At 36.7% G+C, this 19,962-nt stretch overlaps 1 protein-coding gene across 3 annotated transcripts in view; it reads left to right on the forward strand.

The window, feature by feature from the left end:
* Positions 1-19,962, forward strand: part of FTO (FTO alpha-ketoglutarate dependent dioxygenase) — a 228,975-nt gene that overhangs the window by 56,547 nt on the left and 152,466 nt on the right. For all 3 annotated transcript variants that reach the window (XM_051629516.1, XM_051629518.1, XM_051629517.1), the window contains exons 6-7: positions 805-948; positions 7,943-8,062. In XM_051629516.1, the coding sequence (XP_051485476.1) occupies positions 805-948; positions 7,943-8,062 (264 nt within the window). The remainder of the gene's footprint in view (positions 1-804; positions 949-7,942; positions 8,063-19,962) is intronic.

The following is a 19,962-nucleotide window of genomic DNA, read 5'->3' on the forward strand; positions in this document are numbered from 1 at the left end:
ATGGACCTATACATACTTATAAATTGGAATCTTAAGTACCTTTCTTTCACAAATACACACTTGGCTTGCTTGAGCTGGGCTTTGACATAAGGTTAAAGTACACTGTAAATCTTGAAACAAGTAGTTCTGTATTTTTCCTTTCTCATTTTGAGAGTTCTCTGACCTACTGGTTCCATCTCTGTAGAACTGTTTTAATTTTGCCAGAAAATGCACACTTATTTTCATAGTATGAAAAGCTTCATGTAGGTGTTTTCTTTATTTTGTTTCAAAAGAGTTTTTACATATTTGCTTTGAACTTTGGATGAAATTTCACAAAACCAAAATGAAAGTGTAAATTTGTTTTGTTCATATTATCTATACCTTGTAAGCAAACAACTCTCTCTGCCTGGACATGGAGCTCTCTTTTAGGGTTACTGGGAAGCCCATACAACTGGGCAAATACAACTGATTCTGAAGTACTGTCAAAAACTGGCCAGGAAGCAGTGGAAAGTATGGCCATGTTTTTGTATGCCTTATTTGTTAAGTAAAATTTAAAGGAATTATTTTCTTTCTCCTTTCAGTCCCTGCTTTACTGATTGGCTAGATGCTTGATCCATTAGAACTTTGCATAATTTATATAATTAACTATATAGACAATCCAGGAGGCAGTATGCTTTTGTTTAAAAGATTAAGAAATAAGGTTACAGGAATACATCCCTTCTACTCCTTCATGTTGATTGTTTCAGAATCAAATAGTTCAATATATTTGATAAAAACCTGTGTTGGGAAGTGGCTATATATAATTTTTTAATTGTATCTTTGTAGTGTTCAAGAGGAACATTGGAATACATTTTCAGACAATGTGAACTGGCACTCCAGAATTTACAGACTGATTCTGATTCAATGGCTTTATCTTTGAAATCACTGGAAACTGCAGTTATTAAGCAAGTGGAAGAAATACATAATGAGGTGAGATGATCTGCACTGAAATGAAAATACTTCAACCAGGTTCTCAGAGGTGCAGTCTGCTCATGGAGTTAATGGCAATTAAGTGTGTTTGGCTGCTCACAAGGCATTGCTCTGTGTAAGTTTGAAATGTGTTTTTAATGACTTTTTTACTTGGGTACAATAATGGAGATTAACTTGGACTGATACTTTCATTCCTGAAGTGAAGTTTCCATTTTTCCTTCTTAAGATCCCTCTGCTGGTAGAGTAAAAGAGTTGTTTCAGTAATATCACACAAAATCTGATACTGTGATGGACAACCCAAGCTACTCAACACTTCTGTAACAAAAAGGGAGGGAGAAAAAATATTGGAGGGAAAGAGCACGTAAAATTTTTTAGTTGTTTGTCACGTGTTGAACCAGGTTTTTACAGAATACCAGGCTTGACACAATTGTGAGTATGTGCTTTAAATTACTTCCTGAGCAAAATACAGTTGAAATAATGATGAGGAAGATATTTAAACAGGTAATTCTGTGTTACAAAATATGCAAGTGCAGCAATACACTTTCATAGGATTCCACTGTAGTTGGCATTGCTTTCTTGTTTGAAGTACGGGTCTGGAGTCTTAACAAACACATTGATATGACAAATGAACTGAAAATATTAGTATTTTTGGAGACTGCAGAAACAGGTAATTTATCCTATGGTATAAATGTAGGCAGTATCACACAAAAATGTAATTTGGCTTATTCTCTGTTAGTGAATAGAGTCAGGAATGTGACTAAATGGGCTTGGGTCTTCTTACAAGGGTAGTGTTTCTGAAGATGGTAATTATTTTTCTTTATTTTTTTATAGTTAGAGACAATTTAGTCAAGGCTATGTATTAGGATTTTAAAATGACAGATTGTTTAGCTGCTCTGGGACAGCAGTCCTTCTACCTGAAACAAAGCTTTCAACTGTTCCTAACTGTAAAGCACTGATAATCAACTCTCTTTAAAAACAGCTGTAGCAACCAGTTAATGCAAACCTCTGAACCCCTTTTTGTTTAAATACCAGCATTTTTTCCTATATTCAGACATTTTGAAGGAGCTGTGCTGTGTTTCTTAGAAGATAAGTATCATCCCTCTTAGGAGCTGTTTAGTAGTACATAAGTAAGTTTCACTAAAAGTAGGTTTTGTGTAAACTGTTTAAATTGCTATCTGCTGAGCAATATAATGTTGTCTATTGTTACTAAAACTAAGTAGAATACATTTTTACCTGTCTTGTGTTTCTAGTTGGTAAAGTTGAGTTTAGCGATGGGAAAAGATTTGTACCTTTAACTTTTAGCAGAACAGCTTCTAGGGCAGTTTAAAGAAGTCTGATGCATGCAGGGTTTTACAAAACATTAATCAGGCTCAGTCCATAAAACTATACGCATATGTGGTTTGCACAGCTAGGGCCACAGGCACAGCTGGTGTGAATTTGCATGGGTCCTTTAACATCAAAGGCATGTGCCGTTTACATCAGGTGAGAGACTAGCCCCTGGTGTTTGCAGTCACCTGAATAATTTTGCTGTGTGACATACAGGGATGTTTCCTGTTACACATATGGCATATACTGTAACAGGAATCATTGTTTAACTTGTACGTGTTGTGCACTTAGACTTTGTAAACACGTTGGACCTATATTTCACTTGAAAAAAGAATATCCACTCACCTCTTTTTTTTCTTTAAATTTCTTTTTTTTCCAAGGTCACATTGTTACTGGAAGGATAAATTCCATATGTTAGAGTGCTATGTAGATTTCATTTATTTGCTGCACAAGTAGACAAAATTACTAGTGGCTTATCAGTGTGGTAAATGCACCTCTCTTTTTTGAACATCACTGAAGTGGAAAACATGGATCTGCAAGGCTAATTCAAATTTTTTACAGATGTAAAAGCTTGTATGATAAATTGTTGTATCTTCAGGTTTTAGCTTAAATTTATTTTTAGGAAGAAGAAAAACAAGACCATATTTAGTTTCTTTAAAGACTCAAACTGTTTAACAATGAGGATGAGTCTTCCATTTCATCAGTGTGGTCAGGATTTGGTTACTGTTTCATTTTAGATTTTTTTCCTTAGTTTCCTATAATCTTAAATGCATAACACAAAATTGCACAAAAAGCTAAGCATGGAATTAATGAAGAACTGTCACCCAATTATGCTTGGGTATTTCTGTTCAGATATACAGCTTTCTGTGCTAGTTCTAAACCTCCTTGGGTTTTTTGTTTTGTTTATTTTTTCCCCTGCTCTTCTGGACCAGAGAGCATGAGCTTGAAATAAGGTAGTATTTCCATCTCTAGAGGAGGTGGTATGGTTGTATTTTATTTTGAAGTATTATTATAACTGAAGTTCTTCACAGGGTTTAACTCAGATAATTAGATGCAGCCATTGTTCTAGATTCTTTATCTTCCTGAAATGCAGCAGGTTTGGTTTTTTTTACCCTTCTTGCTGGCACCTCTGAAGTAGTCATCAGAGATCATTAACTGGAACAGAACCATCACAGTACCGCCAGGCTATGTGTGACTAAGCTAAAATATAGTAGTTTACCATAGAGTCACAGTCTGTGCTGAAATTAACTGCTCTGCCAAATGAGGTCTGGGTGAATTATCTGTTTCTGCTAGAGGGGAAAAAGCCTAAGACCAAGTCTGAAAGAAGGAGATATGATTCTGTGCCTTCACTTTTGTATTCTTGGGTAGGAAGATTGACTTGCTGGGCTGATAAAGTGAGTTTGAACTGCAGATCTGAAGCATAGGTGGAGGCTTAGTTTTTTCCATTTTTCTGTTGGGCAAGAAACCTCTGTTTAAGGTATGGGTGAGTATCTGGGGGATATCTTCACCTCTGTTATGTTTCCCAGAGTTTATTTGTGAGAACCCTGTCTTGGTTCTTGACAGAGGTGTTCTTGTTGAAAAAGTAAGGTGCTAACTTGAAAAGGTTTTTAGCATCTGTAGTGGGCAGCCAGGTAGAAGTTTAATGTTTCTTGAGACTTAGCTTTGTTGCCATGGTCTCCCTCACTAGAACAGCCTTCAAAGGAATTTCTGAGTAATTGCAAGGTATGTGCTGTTTGTTAGATGTGTGAGTCACTTCACTCCCAGTATGTACTCTCTAGTTGTAAGTTAAGATATCCTTAATCAAGGGTGTTCACGTATGCTGGTTGTCTGAGTAGCTTATATGCTTGAAGTCTGAACAAATATTTGAGTGGCAGGGTATCCGGAGAACAGAGTCTAGCAGAGTGAACACAAGTAACTACCTGGACAGCTGTGAAGTGCAGTAGCCTAGCAATGCACACATGATGTTAGAGATGGAAGGAAGTTACCTCTTGAAGCAATCTGATTATTGCTGTTTGGCCAGTAATAGTTTATCCTGAAGTAAATGGTCTTGCAGAGTTCACTGAATGTGGACCTCTTGCCTCAACTGGTGTATCCCAGACAGAGCTGCAGGGGGACCTGGAGAAACCTATTGTCAAGGAAATACTTTTTGAAGTAATAAAACATGCTAGGCAGATGATGTAAATGCTCATACATATAAAAATAAATCTGCAGAAAAGATCATCGCCAGCCTGTTCTTCAAATTTCAAGAAAACTTGTTTTCTTTGCTCTGAATAATGTAAAATCCAATAGTAGTTAATGCTGTGTAAGGTAGTTTCGAGGTTTCTTTATTTGCCAACAGTGGATGTTCTCGAAGTAAAACACTAGAGGAAGCTTTTTAGCTTCTGAAGACTGTGTTGAAAATGTAGCAGGTTTCAAAGTACTCAAGTTGGAAAAGGTCAAGTTCTGTCCTTGTCAGGGTTTCTCCTCAGCCGTGATTGTAAAATCCTGAGTGTCATGACTAAAGCTTAGGACTGAACTGGTTGCTCTGCTGCTTGTGAGATTTGCCTTCAGCAAATCTATTTTTAGGGCAGCAGTAGGTAAATTTGATGTGGTGAATGGGCAGGGGCATAGAAAAGCCTGGACTTGCTAAGCTGAAGGTGTGTGGTGTTAGACACTGAGGTCACTGCTGAGAAAGGATAGCAGTGTACACAGCCAAAGGAAGGTTAATCTGTGTTAGTACATCACAGTGAGCTGACAGCATGGTTGGTGGCTGGCTAGTACGGAGGAGAGAAAATATAGATCACCTACATATGTGGCATTTAATAACCAATACTTTTAAATAATTGACTGAGGATCACTGCCTCACAAAATGTCAAATGCTACTGTTGGCCTTTTACTATCCAGTATTGACTATAACCTAAAATTGGCCTTTAATCATTGTTTAAAGGACAACTTCAAAACATGTTGAGGTTAGACATATGAGGCCTGATTCTGAGTTTACTTGCACAGTAAGTCATATGTAAGTCATAAGTGAAAATTAATTAAGAGATTAAAATTGTTCCTAAAACACACTCACCAAGTATGGTTTTGTGTGTTAATATGTTTAGGCTTTGTCCTGTTCGGTCATGTAAAATGCCTTCTAATGGTGATTGAAGTTAGGTCTGATATATGGAAGGCTCCAAATAAACTCTTTGAACAAAATCCTTGGCAAGACCCATTAACCTGAGAGTTTTGTCACAGAAGATGACTGGTCTGTAACCTCAGTTCCACTTAGTCTAGAGCTGAGCTTTTTGTTTCTCTCCAGTCTTGACTGTAGAGAGGTTTTTTCCTGGTACAGCTCCTCCTTTTTGTGGAAGGAGGCAAGCCAATAGGAGTGTCTTCCTGCTACAGGAAAACACATTGCTAAATAGATTTCAGTGAAAGCAGCAGGACATGCAGCTATTAAGAGAACTTGGAAAGCAGATAGTGTGTTTGGGTACTTACTAACGGATGTGGTGTAAAAAGTCTTCATGTGTTAATTAAAAATACCAAACAAACTTAGCAAAACTCTCTGGAGATTTTTAGCAAAACTCTTTATGCTTGCATGTATCCAAAGCAAGGATAGAGTGTTAAAGAAGTAGTGTCACCATTACCTCATCAAGATAATATTTTTTTTTTCAGAATCAACAGTTACTTGTTCAGAGCAGTCACTTATCAAGGAGCTTGATGGCTGTGTTGGCGGGTGAAATGTTTTTCTCCCCAAACCCCATTTTATTAACTCGGAGTTAAACGGAGACGTCATGAGATGAATGTGGACCTGAGTTTGAGAGCTCTGTTAAATGGTAGTCCACATCCTTGGAACAGCCACATGCTGCAATTTGGTTCACTGGCCTCTCATGAGACCAGCTAATCTTGCAGAAAATTTACTAACCTGTTGCTAAACTTGACCTGCTGCACCTAAAAAGCAGCTCTTCTGTGTCAAGTTGTATATTCTACAGTGGATCAAGATATATTTAAAATACGGCCAAGGTGCCAGACTTGAATTAGGCTGGAATGTAACAAATCAGTATGACTAGTCAAAAATCAGATGGACTGAAATAAATTCCTGTCCTGATGAGCCATGTTGTAACATTGATTTTAATTTTTTTAAAAAAAACATTTTTCACTGGGTAATGGCCTGATGTGATTCTATTTAATTAAATTTATTTGCCAGAACTCATGTGTTAGAGCCTTTGTGTGGTAGAAACCAGTAAAAACAAGAGGGGGAGAAAAACTTACCGAGTGCTTGAAACTCTAGTGGCATTGTCAGCATGGTCAGCCTTCCCAAAACTGTGTGAAATGATTTTTTTAACAAACCATAACTCGATCCTACATACCTTGCTAATACTGTAGAGGAAGCAAACTTCCCCTCAGCTTTTTTTTAGGAAGGAAGTCATCAAACTTCTGTGCTAAGAAGTCAGTAGGCTAGCTGTCAGGGGTTTAAAAATATATATTAAGATTGAATGCTGCCAACTAATTGTGTTGTTATATTTTACCAGCAAAGTTGCATTAATATTTTTTTATTCATTTCAAATTTAAGTTTCTTTTATTACTATCTTTAATATGTGTTGACCAAACTTCTAGTTAATGTTAACTGAAACACTTTCTGGTTTCTGTAGCCATTCTGTTCACCCTTGCAGGAAAGAAAGCTTTGGGCAATTTTCTTCTTTCACCTTGGCAGGTTGTCTTTGCGCCCTCAGAGATGAGCACTGATAAACAAAAATTCTCTGTGATATAATGATTATAGTAGCTTTGAACTCCATGTGAAACACAACTACCATAACAAAGATAAATAGAGAATTTTCAAGACCAGAACTATGGACTACTATTAAAGGAAAAAAGCGCTGTAGAAATTTATGATAAATGGAATTATTTTGCTTGAAGGATATTTGATGAGTCATATATTTATATTGTTTTAGTAAGCTAATATTTCTCTTGTCTTAAAGTTAATGGGCCATCCATATTATTTTTTTAAAACCCCAGCTAGTAAAGTATTGCATCATTTGCTGTGTTTCACATTCTGAATAAAAGTATTAGCTTGCTTCTGATGGAATTTTTATTGGTTCAGTGAGGGATTTGTTTTCTTTGTAAAGCACAGTTTCCACACAAGGTTTGTCCCAGAAAAACAACTGAGGCCTGTTTCTTCAGATGCCAGATCAAGTGAATCCAAAAGTTATTGGTAGCCTATCTGTTAACCAGATTATTTGACAAAGTATGAGAAACTATATTTCATTATAATGCTCTCGTTCTAGGGTGGTTTGCTGCATTCTAGCAATTTTATTATTGCAAGTTTTTTTCAATCTTTTATATGACTGAAATATTTCCAAACCCACGCTGTTAATCAAAATAAGTTGGAGTTGGTACATATTTGACTGAATTGTGAGTAAACCTGAACTTTTAAAGTTCTTTGGGCACGTACCACATATAAAGAAGAAAGCTGGGTTTGCATGTCTCTGGGTTTTAAGGGTGTAGCTCATTTCACAAATTCACATGGCACAGAAATAAAATAAACAACTGGAAGTAAGGGTGAGCTTAGAAATGAATACTTTGGTAACCTCCTTTTCCATGGGATTTTTTCAGGTATGTCTGAATTCACACATGACCATTACCCCATTCCTGCCCCACATAATGAACAGAGAGGCTTATGCTACCATATGTTTTTATCTTACAGGTTGAATTTGAGTGGCTTAGACAGTTTTGGTTTCAAGGCAAGCGGTATTTGAAGTGCACTGATTGGTGGCTTAAGCCTATGGCTAAGTTGGAAGAATTTTGGAGAAAAATGGAGATTATGGTAAGTACTAGTTTTATAGTCTAAAGCCTCTAGAGCTTAATTCTGAGAGCACTCACAATTATGTTTTTAATTGTGCTGTAGTAACGGGATTTAAGCTTTATTCAGAACATATGAAAAGTCAAATCAATGCCAGCCTTCCACTGCCTCCTCTTACTTTTCTCCCCCTCAGTAGCCAGGAGAAATGTGAGCAAAATAAGATCCAAAAAAACAGGAGGAGATTTTAGGTATTTCCTGACTTTGCTTGATTTTGAAGTTTGACAGCCTCGTAAGATGGCCAGCATATATTGCATCACACTGGGTGGTACATGAAATTGTGCACTACCAGATTTTTCATACATCAGGACAGACAACTCTGCCAGTGCCAGAGTGCTGGTGTCCTTGCACACTCACACCATAGCTGGAACCAACAAAGGGAGGTTAGTTTCTTGCATAACTTCAGTGGCCCTGCTTCCTGCACAGTTGGAAGTGCAGCCCTGCTTTACGTGAAAACAGACTCAGTGGAAAAGCACTGTTAGCCTGCTTGCTGCTGCTCCCCAAGTAGAGACACAGTTGGGAGACCTTGCTAGTGTAAATGTTCAGTGCAGTTTCCAGCCTGCATGCTGCTAGGGTTGTGCACAGGAGGAACTGTACCCACAGACGTGACTTGCTCTTGTCCACACGTCTGCAGTAGAAGCTGCTTCTCAGCCATTGCTGCTGGTCAAGCATAAGCCTCAATTTGCCTGTAGGTGCCTTAGAAAAGGATGCTGAGTGTGGTTTGTGGTAGAGATGTTTTTGAATCTCTGGAAGTATGGTGCAAAAGGGTTTTGAGGAAAACGGTGTGACTCACTAACCTGCTCACACATTGCAAACTTTTCCAGCAATGACTGGTTTGAGACTTGAAGAAAAAGTGTGGAAAGGTGGAACTTTAATTTGTGAAATCAGTTCCTGCAAGGAATGAGTGAAAATTGAACTTTCCTATAAGAGGAAATTATTTCTAACTTGGTTTTGTAGGGTTTTTTTCCTCATTTTTGTGTTCTTGTGTGCTCACATTCTTGAACGACCTTTATAATAAGAATAAAAAAATATTTTGGTTTGTTTTTCTTTCCAATGACAACTTACTCTTTTGTAACACAGGCTTAGATGAGGTAGAGACAAGAATGTTTGATTGTTATTTTATATCCATTGTGTTTTGAGAACATGGGAAAACAGCAAACTCAGGAATTCTCAAGGGTTAGGTTTTCTGCAACTGGTGTGACATTGCCATGTGTCTCTAATTAGAAACATGGTGGCGTCAGTGTATCTCCTTTCAGCAGGCCTCAGGATGATATTTATCAGCAAACTGAAGGCTGGGCCAAGACAGAAGCTGCTTCTAATTTAAACTTTAAAAATGGCTTTTAATGTTTTATGACTTATAACATATTAATCACAATTAATTTCAGCTATTGAAGGAGACAGAAGAGAATGTTAATTGAGAATGTCTGCTTTGTTGAGTGTCTCAGTAAATTTGGTGCTTACTGTAGTTGGATTTAGAGGTAGGGTGGGTTTTTTCCGGATTTAACCTGCATTTTGTGCTTTAGTGTTTCAAAAGATGACAGTAGGGGGCAATGTTGAGCCGTAGTTTTCATGCGACAACAAGCACGGAGTTAATAAAAATACATAGAAATGTAGCATTAACATCAAGAATTATCCTTGTTACTTCAAGTTAGCTGTAATCTCTAGGATTCCATAACACAGGAAATCAGTTGTGGGTTAACAAATTCAACAGCAATTTAACATAAAAAGTGCAGTGTTTTGGTGCATGCTTAGCTTCCACAGTGTTAAGTTAAATAAAAAAGGTATTTCTGAAGGTACCCAGCAGTCTAGAGTCGATGTTTTTTCTCCAGATTTATAATATTAACTGGATGATTCTTTTTAAAAAAAAAATTAAAATCCTGTAAAAATGCTAAAAGTAAAAATGTCTTAGAATTGCTGATCTTGTCTCAGAAGAACATTGCTGTTTGAAAGGAATTGTTTCTTTAAAAAAATACTTAATGTATTTTTATTACTTTGGTGTGTGAGCTGAACTCTTGACTTTTTTTATATGTGTGTCTAGAATGATACAAAAGTCAGTCTGGGTGTCCCTGAGTGCCTCCCCCTCCCCCCTTTGTTCAGCGAAACAGTTCTGAAGATGAAAATTTCCAAAATAATTTCTGATTCGACTAATTGTAATAACTCCAATGTCACAGCAGAGTATGACACTGCAGGAAGTTTAACCCGGTGTCTTCATACCTTGGGGCTTTATTTCATATTTTTGTACATTATAGCAATCACACAATTTAATCATAATACTTATTCCTGGCATTTCTTTCCTTCAGGATATTTTTACTGTAGAGCTTGCTCTTGTGATGTAAATGTTAAACCTTTCATTTGAATGACATTCTGATAAAACATCACATTTCCCACTATATTACCTCATGAATTTATGAAACATTAAATCCAAAGCAGTTTAACCAATCTTCTCTTTTTCCCCTTCCCTTGAAAATATGAAGGCTATTCAAATGTTGAAGGTTTTTTTTTTTGTAAAAGTCATCCAAGATTAACACGTTATCATCTGCAACATCAGGATAAATGCTTGCTGAATTCAAAGGAAGAGTTACCATTTGAAAAAAGACTGTACAAGCTTTGCTTTCTGGGTAAAGAGAAGTCTGAAAAGCTCAAGTCTCATGTGATGTGAGGAAGTCTTGCTGTAGCTGTTCTGAGATTCAGCAGAGAGACAAATTGTCTCTCAGGGTCTGATATCATGCAAACCTTGCAATCTGACATTTATTTTAGCTAGGATAGTCTTCTAACACTCTGCTAAATCAGTGAGAACTGCAGAAAACCTACAGTCTTTTTTTGTTTATTTTGTTTTAGACTGAATCACGTTGGAGTAAGTAAAATGTAGATCAATTGAGTGGTTTTTCTTTGTGGAATGAAAAGTAAACGTACATGATTATACTTAAAAATCAGAACTTTAAAGACTTTTTAAACATATCTGGTGTTCCTTAAAATATATATATTAAAAAATTGAGGACCCTAGTAGTGCTATATGGTGTGAACTGTATTTCCTGCTTTGACAGTCCATTTAGCAATGTAGCCATGTATTTATATGGCAGTTGGCCTTAATAACTTTTATTGACTTGGTGGGGTAAGAGCCAGGACTGGGATTATTAAAATGTATCAGTTTCATTGCAGTATAAAAGCACAACATATATAATTATGTTAGGTAGGCTAGGCTCAATTTAATCCCACCTATTTATGGAGGAATTTGGCAAGATGAAAAGAATTGTAGAACTAAAATGGGGAGAAAAGTATGACTGACTTGCAGTTATATTTAAGAGCTTAAATGCCTACAATAAAGGATCTACTTAAAGAAATGAAACATAGATCTTAAAGAACTCATTTGTAACGGTATAACTGAAACACAAGTAATTGTTACACCATTTGTTCTACTTTTTGACATCCTATAATATAGCTAATGATAATGAAATTTAGCACACCTTTTAATTTATAAAAGTAGTGTAATAAAAGCAGAAGTGTGCACAGTCTGTGTAGTTATAATGAGCAAAATGGCATTTCAAGCAAAATGATGTGCGGCACAACTTTCATCTTAATTTGTAAAACTTTGTAAAAACTTATTTCCTAGTCAAGTTATTATTCCTCTTATTCTCAACAGCATGATTTATCAGTTTTTATAACTGAACTGAAATCAGAGAGCAAGGCTATTTGCTTGTAAAATTGTTTTTCTTTCCTTTTTGAACTCTATTTCATTTTTTACTACTACTGCTACATGTAAAATATGTCACAGTTTCAGCTCTAAGCCACTGTTGTCAGGGACTTGCAGGCTGACACTTAGAATTGGCTGAAACTTGAGCTACAAAATCTCAGTCTAGACCCATATTTTTATTTTTTTTCAAATTAAAACGAGTTTAGATATGTATTTAAATCAGAATGTTTCAGTTCCAGAATGACTATGCAAAGCTGTAAGACAACGTATGCTTTTAAAAGGAATCCTCCTACCTTTGTAGATTTTGGCACTTACAACACTTAGCCAAGTATTTATTTATTTATATATATGTATTTTTTAAAGATGCTGGGATCACATAAAGGTTGTTTGTAGTTGTTGGTTTGTTAGTGTTTGTTTTGTTTCAAAAAATGCTGAGCAACTTAATAGATGTTTGAACTGATTTGACCTTGTCAGCCAAAATTCAAGAAATTCTGAGGAATTATTGTGATTTCTTTTCTGACTTTTCCCTGCTGTTTAGACTTTGCAGTGTCACACTCCTTGATTGCAGGGGCATGGGCTGTCCAAAGCAGGCAAATGTGGAAGCTCAAAGACCCAAATTTTAACTATATTTCTTGTCTTGTTGGGTTCTTATCTGTTTAGGACAGACCTTTTAAATAAATGTATTTTTGACAGGTTTATATTTTATGTAGACTAGGATTCAGATGTTCCTGGAAATGTACCTTTTATCTTAAACAACAAGAAAACCTGATCCTGAAGACTTGGTTGTTTATTTTGTTGGTTTGGTTTGGTTTTGGTTTGTTGTTTTTTTTTCATGAATTTCCTTGACCCCAATTTTTTTAGCTGTCAGAAATGGAAGAAAGGATTCAGCTTTGTGTGTAGGAGAATCACTACCAATCCTAAAAACTTTTTTAAAAAGTTGTATTGTACATCTTTCAGGAAAAAAAAAAAAAAAAAAAAAATTACAATTCTGAGGGAATTCAGACTTAAGCTTCCAAAAGAAAGTAAGTGCTGAAAGCACAAAGGACTGTGTTTATGATTCTCTTTGAAGTGTTTTTGCAACAGGATAAGGAAAATTTTAGAAACTGTCTGATAGTGTTCAGGGTAAATACTTAAACCCCTTTAGAGAATTTCACACACAGATACTGTGCAGCAGAAAAAAGGATACTTATGTTTCCTAAAGCTGCTACAGCCTACAGCTTTGTACTTAAAGACAGAGGTGTTGAATAGAATTCTACTGAGGATACATCCAGTGACAATATCTACAGGAACATCAGAGCAAACCAGTGGAAAGCACTTTCTATTTTTAACCCTTCTGTGAGCTGGTTGAGATCTAAGCTCTGTTGATATGAATGACTATAACATTTCTGGTATAAACTGGAGTTGTTAAAAGGAGAGTCTTCCAACTCATCCAGCATACTGTGAGAAACAGGAGGGAAATGTTAAGGTTATAATATAAACTGGTATAAACCAGGAAGAGTTTAGGACAGTGTATATCCTATGGGAAAGTGAGATGCATTTCTGATATCACAAATGAGAGGAGCATGGGAGGCTTGTGCAGCTGTGTGTATCCTGTGCCTGGGGGTGTGTGCTGTGCCAGTGGTGCAAGGCAGGTGGGCATGTGGGCCTGGGTTGGAGTTCTCTTCTAGGTGGATTTCCATCTGAGCTGCAAGTTTGATGTTTGTAGGTGTTGTGCACACACCCGTGTCTTGGTGAGCTTCAGTTTTGGATGTGAGAACTTGTAATCTTGTGCTTAACTCTTAATGTCATAGGTTTTTTTTCTGTTGTCTTCTCTATATTTTTACACAATTGGATGTGTATGATTGTGTGTGGTATATACATGTGCTTGGATGGAAAATGTGATGAGCTCTGTGTTAACATTTAAAACACAAACACATATGACACACAACCAGCAGAAATAATAATTGTGCATACAGTCTTGTGTTCAAATGTTGTAAATGAATCCCTGTGTCTGAGCTGAGCATTGGGGCTAAAACAGGGTTCTCCATCACATGGACGAGTTTTCTCATGGTGGATAGACTACCAGAGCTGGTCCATAGCGTGTCTGCACGTGTATGTACATGCTTCTACACACAAATACATACACAGGTATGTTGGTGTTTTAACTGTGATAATCTTCTAACTTCTTTATGTAACTTCTGAATTTTATCAAGTTATCTTTAGAGAAAAGGTGTTTATAGGGAATGAGCAACAGGGGCAACAGCTTGCAGCTCTTGGCAGCAGAAACAATGTAGGAAGAGTTTAGAGAGCATTAGACAATGTCTGGGAGAACTGCAAGTCACCCAATATGTGGCAGAGAGGGAAGAGCTCAGATTGTAGTTCCTGCTGCATCCCTGTGAACACAGTGTCAATCCTGGAAGGATATTTTTGAACCTGGCATTGCCCTTTTGTTGTTAATGGGAGCTGTGTGATTGTTTTTTGGTAAAAGAAGAGTTGGTAAGATGGGGCTACTGTGTATTGTATAAAACTGTGTGCTGTTTCCACTGTTTTTTTCCCCCAAATGCTGGGTGGGCATATATTGGAATAACACAAGATCTTTTTATCAGAAATGTTTATCAAGGCTTATTATTTGTTGTGAAACTAGCGCAGCAGGAGTATTGTGCTATTGCTTAGTAGATCAATTATTCTTTGCAAAGCCTGTTATGTTCTTAGAAATCCATCTCATAGTAGAAAAAAAGGAATAAAAAATATTTGAACACTGAGAATATAATTTCTTGAAAAGAAATTTTTCTGTGTTTTTGAAGTTTATGTATCTATGTTTGATTATTAACTATCAGTAAAGGGGTTTCTAGTTCTCATTTATGCAATCATAGATGTCAGATACAGAGCTTATGGATTTGTACATTTGTGTATGTAGGCTTATGGACGTGCTACATAGATATAAAAAAAGGCTTGTTTTGGTGTTGAAAGTGTGAATTACAGTGGTTTGGCAAGAATATTTTTTACTGTGATTGCTATCAACTAGGGGAAATTCTGATTTTGAATGAAAGTGAAAGCAAATGGCAGTGTGACTCAAATGTCACCATCTACATTTTATGTAATTTTAATTTTAAAAAAATTAAAAATATTAAATGTTTTAAGAGTACAAGTAATACTGCTAAACATGGTTTTATTGCTATTGTTATCTCAGTGGCTATGTAACCACTATCAAACAGAATACACCTGTTTTTCTTTCTAATATTTTTTGTAAGCAAAGGGGGAGGTGACATCTTCTGAAAAGCTGCCATTGCTGCATTTATACCTTTTCATTCCTATCTGATCATCAGTCCTTCTAATTCCTAAAGGATTGTGGGTGAACAGTGTTTTAGAAACAGTTATTTCATCTTTCATTACAGTTATAGCTCTCATTTTAGGTACAAAGAAATAAAACTTGACTTCAGTACTTGTAATGGAGAGCAGTATGGCCAGAAGGATTAGTTGCTAGTTCTTTCTCTGACCCTCTGTTTAACTTGTGCAAATAAGTTATATGGGGTTTTCAGAATCGGTGGGGAGATCAAAATGTTGAGGTCTTACTTTGGTTTTAGATTGCATCTTATTTCTGATCTTAAATTCCTCATCAATAAAATGAGGCGATGATTTTTACTGAAAGTGAAAAAGTACTACTTCTTGGCTGCATCCTATGGAAAGACTGTGCTGAAGGAACCCAAGAAATGTCTGCCTTCCTCCTACCTCGAGTGGAAATTGTAGAATTTGGCCCACAGATTTCCCCAGATTTGCAGACAGGCAATTTCTGTCCCTTTCTATATGACAGCAGTAGCTAACTCTGGTTTGACCCCAGTTGTCTCCTGGCCGTTCCCGGTTCTAGCTTCCAGGAGCTTCTGAGTGGATCTTTTTTTGCACTTTTCCTTTCTTATTATGCATACTTCTGCTTGATAATCCTGAAGCTGTAGATATTAATTTTACTATTTTGCAGTAGGAAGATACTTACTGGCTTTTTTTGAGTATCTCTAGTTAACATCAGGTTCTGGCAGCTCTCCTCAAATTGCTACTTCATCTGCACTCTCATAGCGGAGCCTCTAATATAAAGATTAAGAGTAGTGAATCTTCTGAATGATTCCTGTAAAAGAATGTGATTGTTTACCATGATCAGACTGATGGCACCTCTCTTATTGGGGCTCACTTTGTATTTCAGTAATAGGAAAGGATGTTTAAAGGCAGGGTGAGAGCAGGTTGGACTCTTGCTTGTGAATAGGAATGGTGTCAGTGCCCAGTGTGCGAGATGCATCTCACTTCATGTTAGCATGCGCTGTTCTGCAAACTGCATTGCTACTAGCTGGGAATAGTGCATCAGTTCATGTTGTCTAGCTGCCTAGGGAGCAATATAATTGTGTAATGAACTCAAGTGATTATTTGTGTCTCTACGTATGCATATACACACTGCTAATAATTCTATTTTAGCTCAATCTTCAAGCTGCGTGCCACATGCTAATGGATTAAAGCTTCACTAGCCAGCTTAGAAGGTCAATTGTTTTGTCAATGTTCTGGTGGGACTAGGTTTGGATAAGTGAATTAGAAGACTTTTAATTCAGGCACATGGCAGAGTAAGTTTACTCTCACCTCAAGGAATCCACTGGAATTCAGTCCTTTGCTCAAAAATATTGAATGGTTGTGTTGCTGATGGAAGATTTGGGTAGCGATCTTCTTGAGATTAGCCTGTACAAACCAATTTATGCTGGTGCTGTGTAGTGCTGAAGTACACAAAGGTGGTACTTCCAAGGATTCCTTGAGATGATAAAGTAACTGGGAATCTTGAAGCAGATAGCCTTTATATTTCTATCTCTTATGTAGAAGAGGAAAGAGCACCCATGGTGTTACTTGTAGACAGCTAATACATCTGTCCCCAAGGAAGCAGAATTGAAGAAAAGTGAAATTAATTCTGTACTGCATTTATGTAGATTCTTAATGCAAAGGCCAATACAAATTTTGGCTGTGTCTTAGTTTGAAATGTTACTATGCTTTAAAATGGATTAACATTACACATGGTTTGAAAAGGGAGAAATACAATTCTAATTTTTCTGTATGTAGTATTTTCATTAATGCAACCTTACAGTGACTGGCTTTGTCTCTCAGGGGAGTGATAGTAGAGAAAGAAGAGGTTACCAAGCAATTACAGTTTTACAGTCAACGCTTTTCAGACCATTATTCTTTTACTGATTGTTTGGGTTTTTTTAGGCTGTCATGTAGGACATGCTTGATATGTAAATTTATCAAACATATACATTCATGGATCAATTACACAGGTGGTCATTATGACACAGGAGTTGTGAATTTACAGTATCAGAACTTAGGAGTCTACTGGGGAAGGGAAATGGTGGGCAAGACAGCAGATTAATTACTCATGAAAACTCATAATTTGAAAAACAAAAAAAAAGTCCCACTATTTTTTTTTCTGAACTTTTTTCTTTGTGTTTAGTATTCTCCATTTTCTTGTTAAATGTAAAATACTGTAATTGAATGATGGCATTAGCTGGCTTTTTCTAACAAAACAGCAGATTTACGCTCTTTGCTTCTTGTTTCAAAAGTAGTATGTATATATAGAGAGAGAACACAAAAAGACAAAAATTGAGCACATAGATGTATAATCCCAAAGGAATAAACTGACTTCTACTAGACAAGCTGAAAGCTGATTAAAATATTTCTCATCCTTTGGGTATGCAACAGCTTTTGATGATGGAGAGTGTATTAATATTCAGCTTAGCAGCTTGTCGACACTTCAGACAGGTCCCAGGAAAGATTCTGATACTGACCAGGTTTTCTCACTCTGCCAGAAATCTTTATGAGACACAGAGCAGCACCCCTGTACTGGCAAAAGCCAAGATAAGAATAATGCTATTTAGCTATGTCTTTATTTTAGAAACTGCTTTTAGACATTTTTAAAGGACTGGCATTTTTAGATAATTCTTTTAATGATAAAAACACATTTAGATACAACAAAGAAGAAAGATTAATCTTTTTTTAAAGAAAAAAAAAATAGGCTGCCATGATCTATTAGATTTTAAATGTTTGTCCAAATTGTTTGTAAACATATAAAGATCCCAGTAATAGTATTAGTGACTGAGGATTTTGGAGAGTGTGTTCCTACTGCAGTTGTAACAGTCAGATCTGCGGTGTTGGGGTAATGTTCTCTTAACTTCATGTGTTCCCTTGCAATTCAATACTTACCTTCCTGACAAGAATAAGATGTAAACAGCTGCTGCATCATCTGATACTTCTTTTGTTGGTATGCTGACATATGGGGTGTTTGCTTTTTCCTCTTCCACAGTGACTAAATATATACAGGATCTCTCTAAAACATGTCATACAGTGTGTGAGGTGCCTTTAGGATGGCTCCGGGGCTAAATACTTCCTGTAACAGGTGAAAGAGCATGGCTTAATCAGCTTAGTTAACTTAATTAAGCTGTGCTTTTTCTCATGGTACAGCCTTAAACTGTATTTCATTTAGAACATGTATTCTGTAGTTGTGGAATGACACAAGGTTGGAGAAATCCTGTGGGTTTTTATAGTGGGCTTGCAAAAGGTGAAATTTGCTAGGTTATTCTGCCATGTGAGGTAGTGAATTACAGGAGTGTCTTTTTACTGAAGATTTAAAGGAGAAATTCCATTGCAATTTAGATTGTAAAGGCTTGTCAGGCTGAGCAAGTCTGCTCTTTTTTTCCCCCATCTAATTTTAACATTTTTATATCTGGGAAGACATGTCCATGTTCATTCCAGCCTGGCCTTTCCTACTTGCAGATTTGTCACCTGGCTATATGACACTACCTTCTCTTACCATTCTTTGAAAAGTGAACTAGAGTGGTGTGAATGTGACAGTGTGAACATGCTCTCCTCTCATCTCTGGATTTCAGCAGAAAATATCGTTACAAAATAAAAGGGAATTTGAACAGAATGGTTCTTCCTTGAAATGAGTTGCTACTCCATGTTGAAGAATAGGTCTGATTTTCCTCTTGAGTAAACGTGGGATCCTGGTCTTAGTGGGACCCTCCTGAGAGGTTAGAGGAAAAGATTGATGAGCAAGGAATAGCTGCAAACAGTAAGTGCTGAGCGAGTGCTACTTCCCATCTCATTTAGTTCATCTAATATGTTTATGTTTACTCATTTGCTTTTCTGCACAGATTTTTGAAAGATTCCTCACCTTAGTGTGGTGAGGGCAAAGCAAGCAGGACAGCAGACTGCAGGTTGCAGCTGGCCAAGGAGAGAGTGGCAGCAGGTGGCAGTAGCCAGGAAAAGAAGAGAAAGAGGGGTTAGGAGCTCTTCTCTTGGCAGAGCAACAGAACCAAAGGCAACATGAATGAAGACTCCTGGGACAGGAGTTTGGAAGTGCTGTAGTGGTTGGAAAACTTGAAACTGGATGTGTAGGTGGAATGGACCTTTGGATGCAGTGGGAACAGGAAAAGGTTGGAGGATTGAGAAAGAGTAGGAAAGGATGACAGGCTCTTGGGTAACAAGTAGTGATGTGGTTTGGGAGAAAATAGGATAGAAGTGGTGATGGAGATGATGGCAGAAGATAAGGTAGGGGTGTCTCTCCTTCAAAACAGAATATTGTGGGTAGCAATTTATTTTTTTTTATTTCTTTTCCATTCCTTTTAAAAAGTCAGTGTTTTTTTCATTGATGCTGTTGTGCAGCATTTAATATGCTACTGGGTTATACTACAGAGCCAAATAAGGGAGAAGTAGGTTGCTCAGGCAAAAATTAATTACATTAAATACAGAAAGTGATTTACACTACATTAAAAATATTTTATTTTAATGCAATAAACAAATACATTTACCCAGAGAGAAAATATAAGGGTGATTATGCAAACATAGATTTTTAATAATTTAGAGAATGCATAAAGTATTTAAAATGTGGGAATTGTGTTTATATACATAAATGAGTGCACACACATGCACATGTGCACTCAAAGGTAAGAGGTTTTTCCATTTAACTACTGAGCTGTTCTTCCTAACACTTGGAGCTGCAGAATCTCACTTAACTCATACAATATATTAGTTTCTCATCTGCTTATTAGTACCTCCCACTGCTTGGGCATAATTCCATGGTGTTTCTTGGTTATATGGGGTGTTATAATTTCCTGATGACTGGTTATGTTATTTATAATGCAGAGGGTGTTAATCCTTTGGTGATTAACACTCTATT

Source organism: Apus apus, chromosome 11 (assembly GCF_020740795.1).
Source record: "Apus apus isolate bApuApu2 chromosome 11, bApuApu2.pri.cur, whole genome shotgun sequence".
NCBI classification, from domain to species: domain Eukaryota; kingdom Metazoa; phylum Chordata; class Aves; order Apodiformes; family Apodidae; genus Apus; species Apus apus.